This window comes from Miniopterus natalensis, chromosome 2 (genome assembly GCF_054644295.1).
Source record: "Miniopterus natalensis isolate mMinNat1 chromosome 2, mMinNat1.hap1, whole genome shotgun sequence".
NCBI lineage: Eukaryota > Metazoa > Chordata > Mammalia > Chiroptera > Miniopteridae > Miniopterus > Miniopterus natalensis.
Genome location: NC_142082.1, coordinates 103,761,464 through 103,788,116, shown reverse-complemented (window position 1 = coordinate 103,788,116; position 26,653 = coordinate 103,761,464). Strand labels below are relative to the sequence as shown.

Here is a 26,653-nt window from a genome sequence, read left to right as displayed (position 1 = left end):
TCCTACCTCAAACACTGTGTGCCTTGGGCACCTGTCCCTTCCTTAGACCTCACTTCTCTTTCCTGTGATGTGAAGGGGACAAGTTAAAGATAGATAACGTCTAAAGTCCCATCCAGCTCCAAATGTATTTAAAATGGCGCCTAGATTTCTTATTACCCAACTTTGTTGAAAATGAGCCCTAAGGCTGAAAGTTTGCTCATACTTGACAAACACGTAGTAAGTCGTGGGCTTCTCTTTGTATCTTCAGTGTTCTTGAAATGAGTCTCTTCTCACCTGCCCATCTTGTGTTTACCCACAAGAGAAAAAACTGGGAAAGATCCATGTTCAGCAACATTATCCATGTAACCAGCAAAAGTCTTTTCCTGGGCTATGGTGGCTCCTTGGGGACTTGTCACGAGGTGCCACATCACCTGATGCCACACCCTCACTAATTGCAGATTCCCTGGCTGCTGAGGGCTAGTCATTTTCTCTCCACATGAGGAGTTGTACAAGGAGAGCTGAACCACCACCCATGCTATGAACAAGGGTTGGCACAAATAAGGAACTCATTGATATGTCATATTAGAAGGGTAACAGAAGGTAGAAAAGAAATAAAAAATAATAATAAAAGAAATGGCTTCTTCTAAGCTATCAAATGGGTTCCAAGGAGAAAACTCCTGCTGGTCTGAAAACTCAGCCCCAGCTGCCTCTGGGAGAGACTGGAGGTAGACGAGTAGGTTGGTGCTAGTGGAAGTAGGTGGTTTATATCCCAGGTCAGTCTATTGAGGTGGGAATGTCAAGGTTGCTGGAAGGGCAGATTGCTTTTGCAGTCTATCTTCAAGCCGCAGTACAGTCAGTTTGCAGGGTTCCTCCTTCCTGAGGTCTGCAGTGCTAGTTTGAGCCTTAGTGCGTGATTTGCTCCAGCTCCCTGTGCCAGGTACTGCCCTAGACGTAACAGACTCAGGACCCAGTATGCACTGCAGGAAAGAGGCTTGCCTCTCTATCTAGCAGGTCGTGCAGGCAGCAGAAATGTCCTTTCTACAAGCAAACCAGACCCTAAGCTTGGGAATGGAGCCCCGTAGAATTGGTGGGTGGAAAACACAAGGGAAATAAAATATTTCCCTGAAAGCTCCCCTTTTATGGCAAGTAGTGGATGTGAAGGGAAAGGCTTGCACAGCTTCTCTGAGGGAATAGAGTTGAGGGTAGAGAAAGGTTCAATGGCAAGAGATTCCACGATGTCTCCTCCAAGTAAATGATCTTATCACCAGGTTTCCTTCCACAGTCCCACTATTTAGAGTGTCCTGGGCAGTACAACTTACCCTAGACAAGCAGCAGGCATGTTACTCCTCGTGGAAATCCTGAACCTGGCCAGGGCAGTGCCAGGGCCTCAGCCTGCTCCCAGCAGCACCCCTACCCCTCACCAGCAGGTGCTGCTGGCTCCCCTCCTCCCAGAAGCACTCCTCCTGGGACTGGGTGGACTGCAAACTAATGCTCTTCTCTCCCCTTCTTCTCCCCACTCTCATGCCTTGTTCTGCATCCCTTTGACTCTTGCAGTGAGCATGCCCACAAGTGAGACGGAGTCTGTCAACACTGAGAACGTGGCTGGCGGTGACATCGAGGGAGAAAACTGTGGGGCCAGGCTGGCGTGAGTAGGCACTGAGAGCCCAGGGGCTGGGCTTTTCTGGGGGGTGGGCAGGGAAGCTGTGTCCTGAAGTCAGAATGGGATGGCTCATCCCTGGGCTGGGCAGAGATCAGAGCACAGCAGGAAACAGAAACCTGTGCAAGAAGCGGAGGGCTGGGGTGAGTACAGTCCCTAGGCTGGGAATGAGTCTTAAACTGAGACCACTCCTCAACTCAGCACTTCTATAAGGCTCCAGCTCTTGGATTTTGAGCTCTTTTCCAACACATCAGAGAAATACAGAGAGTGTGTGCGTGGGATTGAGGGTGGTTGTGAAGTCTCTTTCCAGCTTCTCTCACCCCCTTTTACAAGAGATGGCTCTGTTAGGGTCCCTGGGTTCTGCTAACCACCCTTTCCATTCTGATAAAAGTGACCTGGAAGGAAAGCAAACAGGTCAGAAAATACACTAAGAGGTGATAAACATGGTCCTTGTCTGCATCTCTAAGTTACCCATCCAGTGAAGGGAAGCAGGTGCCTGAAATGCAAACTGGAGTTAATAAATTCACCTGTGCTTAGCCTAGACCACGGCTGGCTCCCCTAGCACAAGCACAAGCCTAGATGTTCAGGATTCCCTTTCCCTGGGTTGAACCCCAGGCTCTGGCTTCAACAAGTTGACCTTGGCCTGGGATGGGGCCAGGTTTGAGGAGGAACAGCTCACACATGGATTATCACAATCACCCATCTTAGCCCAGTCTTAAAAATGAAAACCAGTAGTCCCTGAGAAATATGCCCCTTAAAAAAATAAGTGAAGGGGAAAAAATAGTTTACCTGCTAAAAATAAGCAAACTGCTGGTTTCATTGCCACTGCCTTAGAAAGCTGAGTTCAAAGATTAAAATCGTGTTCTGCCAGGGAATCATATTGACCTTGAGCATGAGGCCTCCTCCTGGACAAATCAGGTTCCACTTTGGGAAGTGGAGACTGCTTTTGTGAAGTGGAGACTGCTTTTCTACTGCCTGGGAGGTATAAGAACTGTAAACTCACCTGGACACTGGGAGGCATTGCCGAGGGAAGGCTCTGAGTAGGACCAGTCAAAAAAAAAACAAGTTTCTAGATCACTCTATCAGTAAAACAGCATCTTCTCTCCCTTCCTCTCTGAAATGATTCAATGGTCTGGGCAAACCCAACCCTTTTCAAAAGGTTAGCTGAGTCTAAACATAAGCCACGCTGGCCTCAAGAATGACCTGTGGGCCGAAGGAGAAGGGAGTCGAGGCTTAGGCACAGACCAGCTCTGTGACCTGTTTCCAGGGTTCCCAGGGCCTTCCGAATCACTCACTGTGACAGCGGCACCGGGGAGTCTGCACTGCAGGTTTCTCAGCATTGTTGGGAAGCAATTATTGTCAAACTGTTGTTAAAATACAGTGCTAATTACATTTTTAAGCAGCAGTCCAAGCCTTTCCCCCTTTTTCTTCTTTTGGAACCATACAAAACAAGCAATTGAGTTTCTAATGTGGGCCCCAGTCAGCCACATTAGGGAGAGCCTTTGAAGTCCATCCATTCTAGGGCTTTCTGTGATCTTGACACCAAGGGGGGTTGGAGAGAAGATGATTCAGGACCCTGCAACTCTGGCTTTTGGGCATGGCCCAAGGTACAGGCCAGGAGGGACAGAGGACCTGGCACCAGGAAGCCACTGGGGAGTACATTTCAGGAGAGCACAAGGCTCTGTTGGAAGAACACAATTACCTCCCACAGAGGGGAGCTGGCAGTCTCTCTCGTATCTGTTATTGCCTTGAGGACATGCTCTGCAGGCTTCCAGAGCTCTGTATAAATAGTCCCTGTTATCCCCACGAATGTCCACATTTATACACCTATGCTATGCATATAAAATACCTACCTGGTCATGGTGCCAGAATTATAATACATTTCTAATAAATGATGGTCTTTCCCCATCTCTCACCCCCTTCCCCCACCTCAGACAACTATGGGATGAGACTGCCAACATTCCTGGTAGGAGAGATGGCGTGAGAACAGGCTGGAGGCAAAGAGCAGTGTGTGCTAAGGAGACAGTGAGAGGCCAGTTGTATAGAGATGGAGTCACACGTTTGAGGTTATCGGTATAAAAACTATTCATGAAGTCATAGAGCAGAGTTGTTCTTAGAGGAATGGAGGCAGAACCTCGGGACACGGACACACAGTAGAATAAGAGCAAGTGTATGAAACAGGTGAGGAGGGGTTAGGGGAACAGCAGCACTTGCGGGAAACCACTGGAGGAAGGACGTCAAGACAGAGCTGTGTACTTGTGCTAGGCGGCAGTGTGCCCAGCGTGGAGCTAGGCTCTGGTCAGGAGAGCAGTAGAGCCCGTCGACACCCTCTCATTGGAGTCATAATCTGTGTGAAATTGACCTTCGTTAAGTAAATGAGTCATTGAAATTGGGGTGAGTTAAGAAGGAAGAGTAACTATAGTGTGGGGTTAATGACAGAGGGAGGGACCTGACTTCAACTAGCAGGTTAGGAACAGTTCCTGGGCAGAAATAAAATTTTGGCTCGGAACTGAAGGGTTGAACACACATCACTGAGGTGCAGAGCAGGAAAGAGGTTCCAGTCAGGCAACAGCGCATTTCAAGGCCTTGAGTGGAGGAACAGAGGGAAGGCCAGTGTGGCCAGTGTGACACGAGTGGAGACGGGAGTCGAGGCTGGAGATGGGGCTGGGCCTGGTAGACCCCTTGATGATCTTAGTCTTTGTCAGAAGACTGAGAAGTCATGGAATGTGGAGCTGTGGGTTTGGTTAGTTTTGTGTCCTTGACGGGTCACTTTAAGAAAAGAATGAGAAGGAGTGAGGCCAGTAGGGAAGCGGCACAGGAGGGAAGGGCCTGGTGCCAGGTACCCAGGCGCGAGATGCTGAGGTGACGGTGCTCGAGCTGGAGTCGCCTGCGGGGATGGGAGGGAGTGGGCGGACTCTGCTCTGGAGATGACCGTGGGAGCTGAGTCTCAGTGAAGGAGGGGCGTGGAAATGGGCCAGCACAGGGCACGCACTCCGGAAGAGTGGCCATGGAAGGGAGAGAGAGGACAGATCTTAGAAAGAAGAGGCTTGTTTTCATCGTGGTAAAGAGATGATTTTTAAGGCAATAAAGAAGTCCACGAAAAGGGAGGGGCTAAAAGCTCTGGAATGGAAATGAGGGCTTCTAGGAAGGAAGTGCTTAAGAAGGGGGGCTTTGACTTCAAAGACAGAGTTTGAGACACTTGATATACACAGGAATAAGGAGCTCCTTTACCTCTGGGACTAACTGGAAGATGGAAGAAGACACCTGACATCAGGAGCCCTAAGGTGCAGCACTAATTAGCCCTGTGACCTCAGCCAACACTGCTGCTCTGAGTCTCAGTCTAGTCCTCCAGGAAAGGAAGGGTTGGCCTGATGGTTGCCTCAGGGCTCTCTCAGCAGAGCTGAGGGGCCCTGGGAACCGCCTGCAGGGCTAGTGCAGGAGACCGCTCTTGCCTCTTTTACATATGGGGCTCCCATGTAAGATTTCACATGAATAAAGCACTCTACTACTTGATAAATTGTGAACCATAGATCCAGGTGGCATCTAAGTGTCCTTCCCAGCTCTCAAAGCCTACAGTTCTATAAAGAAGATAGAATCAGAAACAGGCTCTGCTGAAGAGAGTCAATGATAGGAGTCATACCAAATGATCTGTCAGCTCATCACAAAAAGTGGGGGTAGGTGTCCTAGGAACCTGAAGGACAGGAGTTCAAACTAGCGAGTCACTAGGAGGCCACAAACAGATAGCTAAGCAGTGCTGAAGCTGTGGTGGGGACATATCGTAAATGTGAGGTCAGCTGCAGAGCAATTCGACACTTTTTGGCAGGCTTTTTGGCATAGAAACACTAAAAACAGACAGTGGTGTGAACCAGGGTGGGGTTTGCCAAGCAGGCGCAGCAGAAGGCCCAGGCAGTGGGGGTCTGTGTGGTGTGGAGAGAAACCCTGACGTGACTGTGGGCCAAGCTGAGAACTGGAAGTCTAGTATGCATTAGCCTGGGAGCCCTGGGAGAGTGTGAGTGATTGGGACAACACAGTGAGGGCAAAGGTTGTGTTCAGTGAGAGAGCAGGAGGGGTAATAGAAAAGGAGACTCTGGCCAGGGATGGGGACAACTGAGTTCAGTACCTAGTAGCTGATGCAGTGCTCTGCAGTGACCCTTCTAGTAATAACAGCTGTGGGTGGTGTTGCAGCTATAGAGCCCAGGAGGTTGAGTCAGGTGTGTGTCAGCCTGGATGGTGACTCCAGTGCCCTCTGATTTGTGTTAAAGGCAAATTGGGGCAATTCCAGCAAATACCACTTCACACAGCAGGTAGTAAACATATGGTGCTCTTTACTCTAAGGAGGGGAGAGAAGCTGAAAATATAAATAGCTCCCAAGAAGTTCAAATATTTGTCAAATAATGACAAATGCAAATTGAGTAACTAAGCAAAACAGAAAGAGTTTGGGGGTTTTCTCCAATTTTGAACCTTAATTTAAAAAAAAAAACCCCATGGTTCCCTAGAAGATTTGTCTTGGAGGCCTGGGTAGAGAACATACCTTGGATTGAATGGAACCCAGGTCCAACCCAGTGGAACTGTTCTGATCGTCTTATGTGCTAAATGCTAACTTTCTCCACATCCCTGCTCTTTAAGAATCCACTTAAAACACTAGATAGGGATGAATAGAATAGAAGAATAGAATAGAATAGAATAGAATAGAATAGAATAGAATAGAATAGAATAGAATAGAATAGAATAGAATAGAATAGAATAGAATAGAATAGAATAGAATAGAATAGAATAATAGAATGGATGATGGAAAGAGCCAGTAAGCCTTCTGAGCAAGTTGCACATGCCCCAGTGGGGTTTGGAGAAGCTGGAGGCCTCTACCGTTCAGTAGGAGGAAGCATCTGCCACGTGTGAAGCCCAGGGTGTGCCGCAGTGCTATGACACAAAGCCCCCGCCTGCTTACTCACACAGGGGACCGGTGTGATCGCTTTCCAAACCCTGAGCTGATGTCACCTCCCAGGAGGTGAAAGGCTGCAGAGCAACAGGGTCCCTCTGTTTTCCTGAAGCGGGTCACACTGTCGACTCACACCTGCACAGGGAGAATGGAGGACTCAAGGCACTTGAGCTTCACAAACTTCTAATTTCAGCTCTCCAAGGGCTGGGGTTTACCCGTGTCTCCAGACACACGCTGCTCGAACAGCACCCTCCCCCTTCTCAAGTAGGGGTGCTTAAAAACAGATGAATGTTTTGAACTCACAAAGCCTGAAATTAAGCTCACAATCCCCTGAGAACAGCAATAACAACCCTAAAATCAGTCTCCAAGTGTGGTGGCCAGGGTTATATGTCAGGAATTGTAACTAAGTGTGGAAGAAAGTCCTGTTCCATCTCCTCGTCTTCAGAATGTGCCAGATGCCAAGTAAAGACCATAGTGATGACCATGCTCAAACTCATCTCAGGCCCGGTCCTCATTTCGGTCACCCCAGCCCTGATCCTGCCCTGTGCCCAGTTCCCAGAGTCATTTCCTTGGGAGATGTGAACATTCAGGTTTCGGTTTCCTGGGTGGTAGACTTAAGAACCCACTTTTCTTATGACTTACTTGGACTGAGAGAGAGCCTTATGGGGAAGGGCCTGTGGCCTACACTGAGGGCACTGCAGGAGGGTGGCTGAGACATTTCTGAGAGAAGGCCGGAGCCAGGCCGGCTCTGTGGACAGAGTCACAGAGATCATGGTCATCCCCATTGACTTCTGTTTACATCCAGGAGCGTGACTGCCCCAAAGCGAGCCCAGGGAAGACCTGCAGGTGCCGTGCTCAGCAGGCACTGCTGGAGAACAGAGCACCCGGGCTCCCCACCACCCAATTAGCACCTGGAAAACATTTGTTTCCCCATTAAACTGTGACTCTAAATAAAATGCTGCCCTGGCTCCCCGTCCCCCTCCCACATGCTTTGTTAACATGTGATTAAACCCTCCAGCCCTGGCAGGCAGTCTTTGGAGGCGGGAAAAGGTTATTAGCTAACGGTTCAGAGCAGTAAAGGCACTTGGCTCAGGTTCTCAGTGCCCCAGAGATATAATTATCTCATGCTCGATGGCTTTGCCACCTGTCACATCTTCTGGTGTAATTTTTTTAAATAAAAAACAATGAGAGGGGTTGTTTTCTTGCTATGCGACAGAGCTCGCTTTGTGCTGAGCTTGGATGACACAGACTTGCAGCAGTCGCTCCCCAAGTCCCTGCTCCTGTTTTCTCTCGGCATTTCTTTGTCTCTACTGCTGTCTCTGTCCCTTTTTCCACCTCTGACTTGCATTTTGCATCTTTCTGCATTGCCACCTGCAATCTCTCCAGTTACTCCCTCGAGGCCAAGGCTTTCTGACACATTGCCTTCAAGTTCTTGTCTCCGGTGCTTGCACCGTCCCTCTCTCTCTCTCCATCTATCTGTCTCCCTTCCTTCCTCTCTCCGTCCCTCCCTGCTCTCCCAGCTGCCTCCATCCAGCCTCCCCCGTACTCTCCTCTATGAACTAGGTGGTCTCAGGGCCTCCTTGAATGTTCACCTTTCAACGGACCCTCCCCCTTACATGACCCTTCGAGGCAACCAGCAGCACACCGGCCCTGTGCTCTTGACCAAGGTCCCCCAGGTCTTCAGGGCTGTACGTGACTGCCAGCATGCTGGGTTTTTCCTCAGGACCTGTGGCTTTTCTTTAGGCCCATTTTGGTGCCCCCAGGCCAGGACCATCGTGGCCTTTCAGTTTCCAGCTGGCTCCTTTGGCTCGTCTTCACTCTGTAGGCAGCGTCGGCAGTGGGGTCTCCCCCACTTGTTTCTGCCTGTGGCTTCTGGCTGGTGAGATCCTCCGCCTGCAGGACAGGCCTCCCTTTTCTCTCCGCTCTTCTCAAGGTGTAGCCTTCCCAACACGCCGCCTAACCTGACCTCACAGAACCTCACAGGAGATGCTGATCATCTGAGAACACGGGGCTCTCCCACTCCACTTAGAAGGCACTAGATTTATAGATCTGTCGGCTGGGCCAGGCCTCAGTCTCCACATACAAATGCACAAACACACCAGAAGATGCTGACAAATAGGTTCTTTCTCTCTCCAGAGTTGTTCCAAGTCATATCCGTCTAGTGCCCACATATAGTCAACAGGGGACATCAACCTCTCTGGCATTACTGAACGTCTTTGAGATGGAAGAAAATGTGTGTGTCATTTGCTAATCTCTCCTTTTTGTCTTTCAGCCACCGAATCTCCAAGTCGAAGTTCAGGTGAGTGAGATCCACACTATTCTTCCTTCTGCCCACCAGCTCTATCCCAGCCAGCCTCCAGGCAGGTGGTAGAGTGAGGGTCTTCTTCAAAGGGGGTAACTGCTCTCTTTTGTATGGCTATCAACAAAAGGTTTGGGGATTATATCAAGCAAATAATCCAGCAGTTGATGTGTGTTGAATTATCTTTATCTGTCAGTCTTTTTTTGGCAGCACCATCCCGAGGAGGCTGTGAGAACTATGTGTCTCCCTCCGTATTAGATGAATTCCAGTTAAAATCAGTATCATGTGGATGCTCACTACTGTTCCTGACTATGCCATGTTCATGGGGCACAGTGAGATATGAGCTCTAAGGATTATGGGAAGCACGCAGGATCACCACACTGCTGGGCTCCAGAACCTTCCACAGGGGCTATGGTCTTCAGCCCCCTTTCTGCCTTTCCAGTCTCACCCCCCACACTCCCCTGCACATACCCTTTGTTCCAACCACATGAAACTTGCATTTACTGGAATGTTCCCTGTCCTCTCATACATCAGGGCCTTTGCTGGGAGCCTTTCTTGTGCCTAAGTCACTGTGTCTCCATGTCTTCATTTGGAGAACTCAGACTTTTGTTAAGAAGCTCAAATGTTACCACATCTGTGACATCTTCTACAAACTCCCCAGGGGAAGTTACTTACCTCCCTCCATTCCCATAGTGCTTTGTGCATAACACTACCATAGCACCTGCCATACTGCACACCAAATCAGCTGACAGGCTGGTTTCCTTCAATAGGCTCTGCCTCACAGGTATTATCTCCAGAGAGTCTAGCTAAGTGCCTGTCCAGTGGTAGGCTGTTCGTACTTGTGTGTTGAATGGATGACTGGATGGATATGTGAAGCGGGGATGTGAGTTTACTCCCACAAACCTTGACCATGCCAAAAATATTGGTGGCTTATGTTTTGCTTCCCTGGCAAAACATAAATAACACTGAATTTTAATCCAGCTGGGTAAATGTAGCTGTATTTTCAATAGTCCCTTCAGGTAAAAGTATTCAGTCTCATTATTTCCACTTTCCCAGTTCCTCTCCAGCCTCGAATCTAGTTGCACAGGGGCAGGGGCTTCAGAATCCTAGAATGTTAATGGGGCTTGGTGAGGACTGGTGCTGGAATGCCCCAGTCCTCTGCTTATCTCCACTGGGTGGCGGCCAGTCCGAGCTGCTCTCTGAACTGGTTCCTGCTGAGGTGCAGCAGGTTCATCTGGTTTGGGCACCCGCCACTGGAATCCATGCCCACTGCCCCCATATTTGCAACTGATCTTGAAATCTCCATCCCCAAGCTCTGTTGGTCCACCAATGTTAGCACCTCCATGCCTCATGTGAGTGCACGGACACCTCTGGGTCCCTCACACTCCGTGAACAAGCTACGGGGAACACTAAGCAGGCTCACCTACCTACCTGTCTCCCATCACTGTCTCTGCACCAGCCTAGATTGAGCTCTAAGCCAAAGGCTGACATTCCCCCAGGGTCCTGGAGACCCCCTATACTGCACCCGGTGGAGGCTACCAACCAGCCCCACCATCCCTGGGCCTTCCCGGGACTAAAGAGACCTCTAAGCTCTTAGGCCGGACACCAAGGACTCTGGTGTCTGCCTTCCTCCTCTACTTCTGACACCCCCTTTCTCCCATATTTCCACTAGAACTGGAAGACACAGGCTTTTCTCCCCTCCTCTTTCTCTCAAGACTCCTTTTACATAAAAAATCAAGGGCCAAGTATTTCAGGCCTCACTCTTATTAATGAAAGGGAGCTCTAAGAATGTAAAAGTCCTTTCTCTCGCAATAATAATGCCTGAATTTGCTGCTTTATCTCCAGTATCTGGAGATGCGGCTGGTACATAACAGGACTGAATAAATTCAGGGGTGGGCAAAAGTAGGTTTACAGTTGTTCATATGGAAAATAATACAATAATTAATAAATAATACTACAGGAATAAGCTGTTTCGCGTACTCACAACTGTAAACCTACTTTTGCCCACCCTTGTATTTGCTGAGTGAATGAACAGTCTTGCCTCAGTAAGACAACAGGTTTGACACATACTCAAGCAAAATATCTAATCTGACAGCAAAGCTGAGAAAGCATTTTGTGTTTCTGCTAATTCCAAAGCCCCCATACATATAGTAGAAAAGGATAAAAATACATTTGAAAATATTTCCAAAACATCATTCTCATGACATGCAAATCAGTGAATCATAAATGAACAAATGAATGAGTGAATGAATAAATAGATCAATATGATCTGGAGGATGACAAGAAATTACGTATTTGTATGGACTCTGTCTAATGAGAGATTACTCAGCAGACTCTGGGAGCAGTTTTATCCAGTGATCTCTCATGTAACCTGTGCTTTTGAAGAAGAGGAGAGGAACAGTGGTCCCCTAAACCTTTGACTCTCTGCTCAGCTTTGAGACTTGGCTCGACCTGCTCCATACCTAACCTCCTGTATAGCAACTGTTGGACTTCTGGGAAGGGTTTCTCCCTCTGCAGCTACTATTCAAGATACAAGGGGAATGCAAAGAAAAGACTTTGTATTCCCGAAAGACTTATCACTAGTAGGTTGGCACTATCGCTAAACACATTTTCAGATGAGGCTACTGAGGCTTAGAGGCCGGGGCCACATGGCTCATATGTGGCCGAGTCAGAGCCCACAGCCAGGACCCATGCTGCTAACTACTGTACCATCTCAGTGATAAGGTCCTGCCCAGGAACATTCCACCCCGTTTCTGCTTAGCTACTGTATCCTGGACTTGGGTGGATAGCTCTACGTCAGTGCTAGTGCACAGAAATATAATGCAAGCCACACTTGCACTTTTTAAAGGTTTCTAGTAGTCATGTTAAAAAAGTAAAAAAACAGATGAAATTAATCTTAATATAATTAATTTGACCCAGTGTTTCTAAAACATTATCATTTCAACTTGTAATTAACTTCAAAATTATTGAGATATTTTACATTTAGTTTTTATGCTAAGTCTTCGAAATCCAGTGTGTATTTTATACTTATTTCATGTCTCATTTGAACTGGCCACATTTCAAGTGCTCAGTAGCCACAAGTGGCCAGTGGCTACTGCAGCAGAGTGTAGCCACCAAGGGCTCAACAGCTATCACATGGTGGCTTCGAGTGTAGAGTCTTTGGTGGTGTCTGTTTAGAAAATACCAAAGGCTGGCCATGGATTGAACATGCCATGAAAATTATCAAGTAGACCCGGAGCAATTTCTATGTGCTGCTCAGGTTTCCACTACAGATGCAAGAAAACATGTCCTCACACTTTCTGATGTCTGATTGTAGCAGCCAAGATTGAATGGGAGAATACAGGAGAAAGCCAGATAAGACAGGGGAAAAATGGAGAGAGAATTTTTGCAACTCAGAAATAACCTTTTAAACAGTTTTACTCCATAAAACGAAAAATAATCCAAAATTTGAGTTAAAAAAAATCCAAGTACTCCTGATCATTTACTCAGTTTAACCATGACAAGTAATAGAATTTGAGCTTCAAATTGGCCTATTCTGGAATTTGCAAAACTGAGTGATACAAAGGTACACTTTATGTAAAAGAAATATTAGAACAGAGTTTTTAGGGAAAATTCTGCAAAGTAATGACTTATAATATTAGGAATTAGCTACAATAAGGAATTTTGCAACATTTGTGGCTCACTGTTTGGAACAGGATTTAAACAGTTTGGGAACAAATGATTCAGAAAGTCTTATGCATGTTAAAGGGATTAATCCGGTAACCTGCTGGAGCTTCCAGACTCCCGTTTTACAGTTCTGAGTGGACCCACGGTTCTAGAATTCCGGAGGACTGCTTTGCACTGTGTTCAGTGCAGTGTGCCTCCAGCGTTCCCTTCACTTCTGCTGTCCCATGAGCAGCAAGGCACCCAGACTTGCCCACTGTCTCTAATAGTCCATTTTAAGTTACTTATATATAAAATAATTAAATGTAATGATTTGCTGTGTTGCTTGTTCTCAGTTCTGTAGCCACTAGAAAAAGCCTGAAGTGTCTACCATTTTGACGTCGTCTGTTATTCTAGATGACTGTCAAAAATTGTATGCCAAGCAAGATCTTTCAGGAGCACTGCCCTGTCCTCACACCCTCCCTCATCCCTGGGTCGTGAGAGGCAGTAAGTCTGCAGAGAGCCTGTTTCTGCAGCTCTGCCAGCGTGTCAGCAGATGCTCTGACCATGTGAGGGGGACGGATCTGTACTGTGCATCTCTAACAAAGTGCAAGACATGGTGCCTTCCCCTCAAGGACCTATGAGCTCACTGGGGAGCCATACAGTACAAGATAACTGAGAAGCCATTTCCTCTGGGGACCGTTTCTGGCTCCTCTGTGGCTGGCTAGGATGCCCATTGTTGATGTGCTCTGCTGAGCCCCCTTGGCATTAAGCGCCTCTGCGGTTCCTTGCTTAGTGATCTGATCACCCACATGGGTTTCATGCAGACAAAGGCTGTGCCTATCATGCTGCTGACCAGCTAGTACTAACCATGGTAGGGGGTTAGTAAGCATTTCTTGAATATATAACTACAGTAAGGCCACCAATGAGTCTGGCAGTTCAGTATGGGAAGACTAGAAAAGTGCACCATGGAGAAGCTGGATGGACAGGACATGGAAGGGGGGTCCTGAGGCTTGGGGTACAGTCCCTGTAGGTGGAAACGCAAGAGCAGGGCCCAGTATTGGGAAGAGGTAAGGAGGTTGGGGTGAGTGAGCAGAAATTTCCTGTGGGAAGGCAGCGGTGTGGAAGTGGATTGGACAGCCCTATCCATCCTTCTAGCCTATGTCTACATATGGAAAGTTCTATTTCTAGAGTAAATGACTTTCCCAGTTAGTGTGAGGGGACCGTAAACAGCAGGCACATTTCTCCTCCCTATTTTATCATTTAATTTCTATATCCTCCATGCATATGTAAACACAAATAAATTCACACATTCTAATAAACCATTACATTTATTACACAGTAGGAAGCGTTGCCAGGAAACCAGTTGTCAAGCAAAGCTATATTTTGAAGAGTGGGAGGTGTATAATTATCTTTAAATACTTTCTTGGGGTAGTGATTACCCCCACCCCCACCCAGCTCAGGTCCACGTGACTCTCCTGAATGGCTGTGCACGGGAACAGCACACTTAGGAGCTACTGGCCTGTCTGTGACAGCCTCTCCTTCAGGGGTTTGAGCAGAGCCGTTCCAGACCCATGCACAGGCCTGACCATGTCACATCCCACAGGCACTACCCCCGAACTTGGGGAAAGAGGAGCTTAATCTAAATTCTCAGCATAAACTGACTCCAAGTTGGCTCCCATGTCCTGAAAGTAAACTTGATTCCTTTAGACTCTGAACAACAAGTACCAGCGATGTCTGGAACATTACCTTGTATCTATTTAAAGCAATTTTTGGAAACTATAGTGTAAGCTATTTAAGGTCAGGTATGAGTTTGTCCTGAAGATTTTTCAGGGAAAAAATTGTGTTACCAGATTTCTCTACAATATTAATAACCACAGTAGCAGGAAAGAAGCAGCGTTCTGCCTAGGCCAGAAAGACAACTCAGTACCGAGGTCTGGCCACCTCCAAAAGTCACCGCTCACTGAGGACCAACCACCTGGGACTCTTGTCCCCTTCCTGCACCCCTCCCTTCACCCTCTCGCATCCTCACGCTTGCCCAGGGTAGTATGTGTGAGGATGCAAGCCTCCCTAAGTGCATTTGGAAACTGTAATTTTCTGACCCTGAGAATTTCTTCTCTGTGTAGTGAATTTCCCCCAGGTAGCAGGTTAGTGTCCCCTACAAAGATGTGGTGCTCACTGGAGAGGGCATTCTAGTACCCACAATAATACAGAGGTCAGAGCAGAACACAGCTTAGTTAACCCTTTCTTCCCTCCCTGCTCTGCAAACCAAAAACAGGGTTCTCAGGAAACCACACCCTTTGTAGATATACTCCTCACTTCTCTAATCTCATCGTAGATTTTAACCAAGGTTTGGTAACAGGATTTTTCATGGACAGTAGGTAGAAGCAATCTGGAATGGGTGAAGGGAGCCTTAAACAGCAGAGGTCTCCGTCCCTGGAAACCTAGAATACAGATGTGAATACAGATGTTCATGGACAACTCCTCCACAATTCTGTTTCTCACTCTGCCTTTTTTATTACCCAAACCGTCTATTTCTCCCATCTTCAGCTGCCTGCTGGGTCTCTCTCCACATGTCCTACGAGCCCCTCAGATGTATTTCCTGAGCCGAGCGCCCCACCTTTCTCCTCAGAGCCACCTCCCTGCCCAGAGCACCTCTCCTTATCTGTACCTGCATCGGTTAGACGAGCCCCTCTTCCTAATCGCCCCAGCTAGGAACTTGACCATCCCTTCTGTCCCTTTCTCTCTCACCCTGCACTTCCAGTCAGGTGCAGAGGCCTCTTGGTTTTGCCTCCAAAATTGGTGTCAACTCAGTGTCCTCTTTTCCATGAGTAAAGCCACTGCCTCGTCCTCTGCAACCCACACGGCCGAGAGAGCATTCTTCATCCTGTTGCTTGTGGAGAAGTTGACAGAGTGGCTGTTTCTGTTGGTTGGTTGGCTTTGAAATCAAATCTCGTCCTGTCATTTTCCCTCTCGAAGTCCTTAGCACGGCCCTCTGCAGCTCCCCCCAGGCACCGCGCCAGCACCCGGTCCTCCTCTCCTTTGCAGTGCAGGCGCTTGGCAAGCGTTTGGTCAACAGAGTTACCACATAGAGCTGTATATTTTCTCTGCATCATGAGGGTGAAATCAGGGAAAAGCTTTAAAATGCTCCACCATAAAATTATAAGATGTGACTCTTTTCTTGGTGGTTCTCAGTCATGGTTGCACAGTAGAATCATTTGGGGAATTTTAAAAATACCAGTGGTATTTTTTTGATATTTAGAAAGTACCCAGCCCCCAGAAAATCAGAGTTTATTGGTTTGGGCTTAGGACCTGGGTACAGGGGGCGTTTCTCAGGTATCTCTTCAAGCTTTCCCAGGTAACTCTGTGCACAGCCAGGTTAGAGAATCACGGACAAAGTCTCTAACCAGGAGACCACGGAGCATTGCATGGACCGTGGCTGAGCTTCAAGGGGCCGGGTGCTGCGTGAGCTTGTATGTAGAGGTGTGTGTGTGGAGGGGTGCCCTCATTTTTCTGAACATCTAAACATTCATCAGACTCTCAAAAGTTTCTGTAACCCCAAAAAGCAAAGCGCCTCTGGTCCAGACTCAGCCCTTACACTTTGCAGACGAGGCAGCATGGAGTAAGGGCAAGACAGGGGCTGGGAAAAGAACACGGCTGGCACTGCCACTGTGCGACAGTGCTCAGGGGACTTAACCCCCACCGCCCTTGGTTCCTCCTCCTCAAAATCAGGATAATGCCTGCTTTGCAGAGTTCTTTAAGAACTAGGGAGAAGGCATGAGAAGTGTCTACTATGGTACCGAGTACATGTGAGGTTTTGTTAATGGTAACTGTTACGAGTCCTGCTACTACCATCACTACTAATACTTCAGAACTATTCCTAACAATGCCACTATTCTAAAAAAAAATATTGTCCATTTTTGACCACCCTCAGCTTTATGCTAGACACCTTAGACAGTATTCCATCAATTCCCACAACAATCCTGTGCTATTGGCCCTGTTCCCATTTCACAGATGAGAGGACTGAAGCTTAGGGAGGAGCAGGGACATACCCAAGGCCACAAAGCTAAGAGGCAGCTCCCCATTAACTTGAAAGCTTATCTCCTCGGCAGCAGGCCGCACTGCTCTAGTGAGGCCAGTCAGTCAAGAGGTGAAAGGAAACCACAGTGGAGCCTTTCAGATTGCAAGAAATGTGAATTTCATAGCCCGCTTCCTCCCACCCTTCTCTCCTTTCCCACCCTTTCCAGTCGCTACTGGCGCCGGTGGAATCGGTTCTGCAGAAGAAAGTGTCGCGCCGCAGTCAAGTCCAACGTCTTCTACTGGCTGGTGATTTTCCTGGTGTTCCTCAACACGCTCACCATTGCCTCAGAGCATTACAACCAGCCTCACTGGCTCACAGAAGTCCAAGGTGAGAGGCAGCACCTGGCGCCATCCTGGTTCACTGGCCAGCTCAGCCCTGAATCCCAGGGAGGGGACAGCCGCAGGCAGAAGGTGGACAGGAAAGCAGTCAGTGGCCTCAGCTCTTCCCAGGTGCCATGCTGGGTACACCAAGGGCCTGGCAGCCTGAAAGCCGCACAGTAAAATGCACAACCTTGTTATAAATAGGTGTGGCTCACCAGCTGGGTCCACAGGATCTGCCTGTCCCAACAGTCATTGTTGGGTCCAGGTGACAAGGGCACATTCTGCACCTTGTTTGGCTATCTCACACCCTCGGCTGCCAATTTCCCAGAATGGATTTTCAATCCTTCGGGCTTTACTGTTGCATCCAGGTATATGTGGCGGTAGGTCCCGGTGGGCTTCCCAGCACATGTGAGGATGAGGTGAACAAAAGGCAGGGGAAAGGACAGCAGTGGCCTGAGCACAGGAAGCTGTCCTCAGTGGGCAGGTAGTGCCCATGCCCTTCCCCGGACCCCTTGGAGAGGATCTCACTAGCCAGGGCCTCGGCACCACTCCCAGGGAGCCAGGCAGTCACAGGGGCTACATCCCAGACTCGGGTGGCCCGGCTTCACCTCTTGGCTTGCTGGTTTGGGTGGGTTACTCATCTCTCTGAGCCTCACTTCTTATATCTGAACAATGGGCATGATGACAATAATACCTGCCTCACAGAGCTGCTGTGAGGAGAAAGAAAACAAGGCCTGCAAAGCCTTTGGAGTAGATGCAGTAGCCCCCTTATTCTCAGTTTCACTTTCTGAGGTTTCAGTTGCCTCTAGTCAATCACGGTCTGAAAATATTAAATGGAAAAATTCCATAAAGAAACAATTCACACATTTTAAAGTTGCACACTATTCTAAGTAGTATAGTGAAATCTCACACTCTTAGGGTATGTATATACAGTTAAAGGAAAAACTCAGTGTACATAGGAATCAGTACTATCCGCGGTTTCAGGCATCCGCTGGGGGTCTTGGAACGTATCTCCCGAGGATAAGGGGGGACTGCTGTACTTAATAAATACTTGTTGTGCTTAAAACTAAATACCCCTTTCCTGTTGATTTGGCCCTAATTGTTCTGTTTTGGAGGCAGTGGATGGAGAGGTGTCCTGGCTGGGAAGGGAGAGTTTCTTTTTTCTTCCAGTGGTGTTAATTACTGTGTTTTCTTTCCCCTCCTTCCCCGCTTTCCTTCCTCTCATACCTGTTTGGATCCCACCCTATTCCTGAACCTGCCAGACACGGCCAACAAGGCACTCCTGGCCCTTTTCACTGCGGAGATGCTGCTGAAGATGTACAGCCTGGGCCTGCAGGCCTACTTCGTGTCCCTCTTCAACCGCTTCGACTGCTTCATCGTGTGCGGGGGCATCCTGGAGACCATCCTGGTGGAGACCAAGGTTATGTCTCCCTTGGGCATCTCTGTGCTGAGATGCGTTCGGCTCCTGAGGATATTTAAAATCACCAGGTATTTCCCTTCAGACACGGGACTCGGAGAAGCTCTTCAGGTGGCAGGGCGGCCCAAAAGCCTGGGTGGGTGAGCCGCTGCTCTTTCTAGATGGGTCTGTCCTCAGCTCACAGCAGTGCAGGAGCTTTGATTCATTTAGATGGCATGTCATTTAGAAATCCCTTTGACTACTGGTACCAGAGACAGCTCAGTGGTATAAGCAAATTAGGGATTTGCTCAGTCACATGAAGAAAGCCCGGAGGTGGGCAGCCCAGGTGCCTTCAAGAAGGCATCGGGACCCAGTCTCCTGTTCTTGGCTTTGCCAGCCTTAGGCCTGCCTTCCACCTCAAGGTCACAAGGTGGCTTCTGGAGATTGAACCATCATGTTCCAATTTGAGGAAAGGAGTGGGGAGAGTGGCAAAGGTGACACCAACCCCACTGAGTCAGCTCCCTCCAGAGCTCTCCCAGAAATCTCACCACAAGCTCTGTCCTCATGGCCACCCCTCTGTGAGAGGCAGAGACATGGTCTTTACCTGGGCGTGTGCTGCCACAGATGCAGTCGAGGTTCCTCAACTGAGGAAGGGCGACGGATATTGTGCCACAGAGGGCTTCATCCCTCCTTCCACACGCTCATCCCTCCCTCTGTCCATCTGCCAGGTCAAGCAGGGATTCTCCTGTAGAGGACAGGCGGGGGCAGGGGACGGGAGTGGGAGGCCTGCTCTAGGACAATCATTTTCAACTGTTGTGACCCATTTGGGATGACGAAGTCAGTTTATTGGATTACAACCATCATTTTTAAACTGCTTTATTGAGATATAATTCACATACTCTCTTTATACAATTCATTGTTTATATGTATTCAGAGTTTTGCAGCCATCACCACAGTCTGGTTAGACCATTTTATTTATTTATTGTTAATAGTCACCCAGGGATATTTTTTCCATTGATATTTTAGAGAGAATGGAAGGGAGGGGGAGAGACAGAGAGAGAGAAACATCGATGTGAGAAAGACACATCGATTGGTTGCCTCCCGTATGCACCCCGACCAGGGCTGGGGATTGAGCCTGCAACTGAGGTACATGCCAATGACCCGAATCGAACCCAAGATCCTTCAGTTCGAGGGTCGAAGCTCTAACCACGGAGCAAAACCAGCCAAGGCTAGACCATTTTCATCACCCCAAGAAGAGACCCCACACCCACTCCTCATTCACCCACCTTCCTCCCAGTAGCAACCACTAATTTACTTTCTATCCCTGTGGATTTGCCCGATCTGGACGGTTGAGCTGTGTGAACTCACGCAATGCGTGGTGTTCGTGTCTGACTTCTTTCACCTGGCGTAATGGTCTCAGGTGTCCCCGCTTTGTGGCGTGGCTAGCACTCCATTCCTTTCTGTGGCCGAGTGGCCTTCCATCGTAGGGATATATACCCCATTTTGTTTACTCATTGCTCGGCGGGGGGACATTTGGTTTATTAGCTACCTTTTGGCTACTATGAATAATGCAACTGATGTTCAGGTTTTTGTATATAAGTATGTTTCCACTTCTCTTGGGTACGTACTTAGCAGTAGAATGTCCAGGTCATTTAATAACTCTCTGTTTAAGATTTTGAGGACACATCACTGTTTTCCAGAGACTAGGCCATTTTACATTCCCATCAGTGACGTATGAAGGTTCCAATTTCTCCACATCCTTGGTTTTCATGAAAAAATGAAGTAGAATAAGAAAACATCAGAAGGCCTCGAGTGCGCGCACACATTGTTTCCTAATCATCTTTGGCACATACATCTGAATTGCAGTATAATATATATTTCTCACCGTGGGTTGTGATCAACCCATATTAGAAACACTTGTCAGGGAGGGAGTTCAAACTGTGCCCCCCAGAGATACAAGCCTTCCCTCCCGAAGAGTCTCTGCTTTGGGAGCGTGACTGATAACAGGAGCGCTGAGACCATCGTCCGGATTGTGTTAGAGGAAGGCACTGGCGTGGGTAGCTCCCATTCAAGGACCTGGAGCTAAGCAGACGCTGCTCTGAGTGTTCTGAACGTGACTGACTGAGTCATCGGGGGCCCATAAAACATCCCGAGGTGTTACCGTTCTCTGCAAAGTGTTCTCAGCAACGGCCACGTACACACTGTTCCTGCGGCGTTGTTGAGGGTCAGAAGAGAAAAGGTGTTTAAAGTGTTCACCTTCTGGAGCATTTATTATGAATCTCATTATAATTGCTGATATTAGGAGAGGGAAGGAGAAAAGAGCTCAGGGTGGCCAACATATACACACACGCTTACTTTTGTTTGTCCACCGTGTAGTACTGTGTGTCAAGCCCTGTGGGAATTGGGAACAGGAGAGCACCCCTGGGGAATCTTTAATATCAGATAATGCACTCACAGTGTATGCAGAAACACTTTGAGTGTTTTCTCTAAAATTTTTTTACAGGAAATTCTTGGTTTAAAATAAAAGTAGCAGAAATATAATGACAATCATTGTTAACTTGCATCAAGGCTAGCTCTGTGCCAGACAGTGTGATTGAACCTCATGTGCATTTGCTCCATTAATCCTCACAGTTACCTGTAAGAGAGGGTGGGGCTGGACTACTATTATCATTCCCACTTTGCAGATGAGGCTTAGAAAGGTAAGGCACTTGTCCAAGGCCACACAAACTGTTCAGGGGATTAAAAGGCACATTTGTGGGCCTGGCTTGCAATTCTGACTTCTAGTTCTATGCAGTTCATGACCATGAGCTGCAGAGTTGACAGCTAAACTGGCTTGTTGTCTGCGTCCCTGAGATAGAACTCGGGGGCTTTTAGCATACTACTTCTGGTTGCTAGATAATTGCTGATTCTACTTTCTCCTCCTGGGATCTGGTGATAATTATTTTTAATTTGGAGTTTCTTATGACTCTTAAATAATTCTCAAAGTCCATGTGTTTGGGGATTTGTTTTATTTTTAATTCCTATATAAAAGAATTTTGCTTTTAGATATTGTCATAGAATCTTGAAGAGATTTAACATTCATTCTATTTTTAATCAACAATTTATCTAGTTCTGATCTGAAACTATTGCCAAGAAATAATTTTTTTAAATCTATCTTTATCTCCCATAGTCCCTCCATGAGAAAAATTAGTATTATTTTCATATCTCTACAAACTCTGTAAACAGAATAATTTCATTATCTAATTGGAAGTGCTTTGGCAGAGACCATCATCTCCCTGTTTTCCAGTCTCTAAACTCCCTGGGGGCTTTTGGAAAACAACAGAAAGACTAACTGTGTGGGGGAATCCCATGCTCCCTGTGAACCTTGTCTCTAATGCACTCCAGAGACCAAGAGAATGCCTACGATATGGACTGGGGTGGGCCCAGCGGTCCCTTGAGACAGGTCATCTGTGTACGGTCTGGCCTTCAAACAAGTGTATCTCTCCTTCTTTTAAAATCTCTTGGAGAGTACCTTGCGATGTCTCACTGCTATTTTTCACAGTGTATTCTGAGCCAGTGATTGTGATTCTCTTGGTTGAACTGATTAGGTCTCATTAAGGACCCACCTCTAGAGATTTTGACCAGCAACTGGAGAGTTCCATGCAGTGGTCCAGTGACCTCACTTTGAGAAACACTGGCCTAATTTTCTGGTGCTGTTCTGTGTCCACTTTTTTGCCTAAAAAGCTGAACCTTTATATATAATTGGAAACCTTCATTCTCTTTTTTCTTCACCTGGAACCCGGGTATGTGCCCTGACCGGGAATGGAGCCCAGCACCTTTTGATGTACTGGATGACGCTCCAACCAACTAAGCCACACCAGCCAGGGCAAAACCTTGATTCTTACGTCTCCACCCTCTTCTCTGTACTGTAGCCCCTAACCTAACCATGTTAAGATTGTACTTTTGATAGTTCTTGACTGAGAAATCTCACAATAAAGAGCTACTATGAATTCAGTAATTTTTAAATTAAGGTGGATCATATTAATCCCTACACACCTGTATGTATTTGGAGGGTGGTGGTGTAAATTCAAGATGAGCTATTTATTTAGAGTGCTGTGATGCTTGGTGAACACAGGATCCATGGATTTCACCCTGTAATTCCAAGCTGCCCTTCCCACCCCAGGGCCTTTGGTCTGAGAGTCAGCAATACTGATCTAGACCAGTGGCTCAGCCATGATGTCATGACACAGCAGTATGTCCAGAGCAGTCGGACAGTGTATAGCAAATAATTTGCTAAGAGCTAAAATATTAAAATGTGGGTTTTCTTTTTAAAAAAAATAGAAGTAAATTCAGTATTGTTCTGTAACACCCTTCCTCGTGGTTACTTGCCTTCCCAAATGCTTTTGTGAATGGGCAAGAGCAGGGTGGACCTACAGCTCCCCCATGCTGCCTGAAGGGAGTCCGGTGTATGATGAATTTTAAGACGGTATATGAAGAAAAGGAATTATTGATGTGCTTACATTTTTTTGTGTTTTGTGAAAATCTGAGAATGCCTTAGGAAGTATACTGTGCATATGAGTGTCATCCATTCTGTGGGTCTCACTTAAAAAATAAAAAACAAGACTAGGAACCCTGCACCAGACTGTAAGTCAGCTGATTTCTGAGTCTTCACAGAGCTTCCAGTGAGACGTTCTGGAATGGGAAAGAATAGGGAAGGCAGGATTCTGACCTCAGTGAGAACGGAGAGGCATGCAGGTGACCAAAGTCCTTGTCATCTTTGGGAAAATCACCCATGACAGTGGGCCTTCCGGTCACTGATGGATTGGGTTCTTTCTCCTGCTTCGACGGGGCTCTAAATGTTGCTGAGTTTCAGCACCTAGTTTGTCTGCTCTATGTCAGCCCAGTCTGACGTGGGGGAGGGAGAAGAGATTCAGTTAGATTAAATCTGGATATAATTCCAATTTACTAATTGTACCTCCATTTTTATGTAATTGGTTTTTAGTGCACCAAAATCCCTTTAGACCTTGCTGTTTCCCTCTTAAACCTTAAGCTCCCTTTCTTTCTCTTACTGTTTTTCCCCTTCTGCTCCCTACCCCGGCCCTGAAATGTGAAATTGGGCTGACTAGGTGCAGATTCGCAGGTGAATCGCGGCCTCTTCGCAGCATTGCCCTGCTGGGATATCACTGAGAGCATCAGATCCGGCCCCCTCCCTCTCCCCCCACCTTCTGGCCCCACTCTTCTCAGGCCCACGGAGGCTCAGAGCTCACAAAGGGCCATTACTAAAGAGGCAAATGCCTAAAGAGCTCGCAGGCCAGGGTCTGTGGAGAAGGCAGCGCTGACTCGAGGGCCTGCACACTGGCTGTCTCCACGAAAGGGGTCATTCTGGGATGGGTACCCTCATGATGCTCGAAGGGACAAAAGTGCAGGTGGCGGGCCAGCCACAGGCGAACCCCCACCCTGCCCGGGATTGAATGGGAAGCAACAAGAGTTTGAAGGCAAACGATGTCCATTTGTCTCAACCGCATCTTACCTGTGTGACAGGTGGGTGGCGCCAGTGTACCTGGCTACAGTTTGTCTCTTAAGCAAAGACTGCCTCGGACCCTCAAGCCCGTGGTCTTTGGTTTGCATGGGACTTCTTCCTAAAAGGAGTCGCATGTTCCCAGTGCTCTTCTGGAAATCCTACCCCAAGGGTCTCAAAGCCATTGCCATGTAGGGTAAATAGACACATTTATTTTTTTTCTTTGTTTTTTTTATATTGAGGTATAATTGACATATAACATTATATTAGTTTCAGGTGTACAACAGGATGATTTGATATTTGTATATACAGTAGTCTCCCTTATCCATGGTTTCTTTGTTTCAGTTGCCTGAGGTCAACCACGGTCTCAAAATATTAAGTGGAAGATACCCGAAATAATTCGTAATTTTAAACTGCACAGTGTTCTGAGGAATGTGATGAAATCTTGTGCAGCACCACCTCTGTCCAACCCGGGACTTGAATTGTCCCTTAGTCCAGCGCTGTACGTGCTCAGTTAGTCTCAGTTATCAGATCAACTGTCGTGCTCTTTCAGGGTTTGTGTTCAGGTTACCCTGATTTTACTTAATAATGCCCCAAAGCCCAAGAGTAGTGATATAGGCAATTCACATATGCCAAAGAGAAGCCATAAAGTGTACTTCGGCGTAGGAAAACACATAGCATATATGGGGTTCGGTGCTATCTGTGGTTTCAAGCATCTACCGGGGGGCTTAAAACCTATCCCCTGAGGCTATGCGGAGACTGCTGTGTTGTGAAATGATCACCACAGTAAGTCTAGTTAACATCCATTACCACACATAGTTACAAAAAAAAATTTTGTGATGGAAGGATCTTTAAGATTAAACTCTCTTAGCAACTTTCAAACATGCAGGACAGTATTAGTAACTCCAGTCCCTGTGCTGTAGATTGCATACCCGTGACCAAGTTATTTTTTAACTGGAAGTTTGTACCTTTTAACCCCCTTCACCCCTTCAGCCCACCCACCGCCACCCCTGCCTCTGGCAACCACCAGTCTCTTCTCTTGCTACATAATAGTTTGACACGTGGTCTGGCAGTGGGACAGTCAGGAGTCTCAGAAACTCTACTCGTGAGTTTAGGGGACCTATCGGAAAAGAAATGACACGGGGGTGCAAGTAGCCTCTTCTCATTGTTAGGCAAAGTGTGTGTGTGTGAGGTCCCGCCACCACACCACCTGTTCCCACCACACACACCATGTCCCCTCCCTCTCCCACCTTAATCTATATGTCAACACACACCCTTCTGATACAGCTGAAATTCTCATTATAAATATGCTCTACAGTTACTGGTTTCTAAACACCAGTTGACTGACACGTGTTATAGTGGTTGCATGAGAATCATGGGAGGCCCAGCACCAGAGATTATGATTCCATGGTTCCAGGGGGCCTGGGAATCAGTATTTTTTAAAAGCAATCACTGTTTTCAACAGCTTCTTTTCTAGCATATTTGGGAACGCTGCTGGAGATGTAAACGGGAAGGGCGATCTAGCCCCAGAGAGGTTCTCTCGCTTCCTGCTTTAGCTGAACCATTACTACAACCTCTAGCCTACTGGGGCCCCAGGCAGTCCGCCACTCGTACTGGGTTACACAGAATTTATTTGGGGATGGAAAGAATGGAAGGACAAAACCTCTGGTCTCTGCCCTCAAGAACTGAGGGCCAGTTCTGGAGAGACAAGACCGTCACAGTGAAAAACACTTAAGAGCACTTGTAGAACAGATACAACTAAATGTGTACGACTGTTCTGCAAACAGAGGGAGTATGACTGGCTCAGCTTGGAAGGAGAAAGGAGTTCATGTTGACATCCAACCTGGTGGCCCAGCTGCTTCTGTCACTTGCTATGGAATGGTTCTCTGGAGAGACACGCCTGGCTGGGGTGCAGCAGGAAGGATGAAATGGGGGTGGCTAGCATATCACTCTCTCAAGCAGTGAAACCACTTCACTGTATATGTGGCCATAAGCTGGGAGCATCTTAAGTGGAGGAAGCACAGACCGTGACCTGGAGCGCAGAGAGCCAGTGTGGAGTGCGGGGACATGAGATTTCTCTGTTCTCACATTTGCTGCCGACCAAGGCTGCGTCCCTTTTGCTACAGGGCATTTCCTTATCTGGAACTGGGCCTCTCACAGGCACCCAGGCCTCATCCACCAGCCATGAGTAGCCCCCCCACCCCTTTTCCAAGGGAAAGGGATTTCCCTCAAGCTATAACGAAGGACCCCAGTGTTTATTTACCGTAGAGAGAAGGTTGGTAACTATAAGGAGCCCCACCCACAGCCCATCTGCTCAAATCGTCCCTGTGGTGAAACAGATTTTCCCAAACTTGCCTGCTTATCAGAATCCTCTGGGCCACTTGTTAATAATACAGGTCTAGTTTCTTCAGATAAATTCCTAGAAGTGGAATGGCTGGGTCATAAGGCAGCTCCATTTTTAATTTTTGAGGAACCTCCATACTGTTTTCCATAGTGGCTGCACCAGTCTGCATTCCCACCAGCAGTGCACTAGGGTCTCCCTTTTCCCCACATCCTCGCCAGCACTTGTTATTTGTTGATTTGTTGATGGCAGTCATTCTGACAGGTGTAAGGTGATATTTCTTTGTGGTTTTAATGTGCATCTCTCTGATAATTAGTGACATTAAGCACTTTTCATATGCCTTTTGGCAATCTGTAGGTCCTCTTTGGAGAAGTGCCTATTCAGGTCCTTTGCCCATTTTTTAATTGGATTTTTTGGGTTTTGGGTGTTGAACTTTATAATTTCTTTATAAATTTTAGATATTAACTCCTTATCAGATATATCAGCAAATATGTTCTCCCATTCA

The 26,653-nt window shown here is 47.4% G+C and overlaps 1 protein-coding gene across 1 annotated transcript in view; it reads left to right on the top strand.

Annotated features, from left to right (window-relative positions):
* The window catches only part of CACNA1C (calcium voltage-gated channel subunit alpha1 C), a 589,282-nt gene that overhangs the window by 457,460 nt on the left and 105,169 nt on the right, over positions 1–26,653 (top strand). The window contains exons 11-14 of the mRNA XM_087814454.1: positions 1,534–1,624; positions 8,845–8,871; positions 16,761–16,921; positions 18,177–18,402. Of these exons, the coding sequence (XP_087670580.1) occupies positions 1,534–1,624; positions 8,845–8,871; positions 16,761–16,921; positions 18,177–18,402 (505 nt within the window). The remainder of the gene's footprint in view (positions 1–1,533; positions 1,625–8,844; positions 8,872–16,760; positions 16,922–18,176; positions 18,403–26,653) is intronic.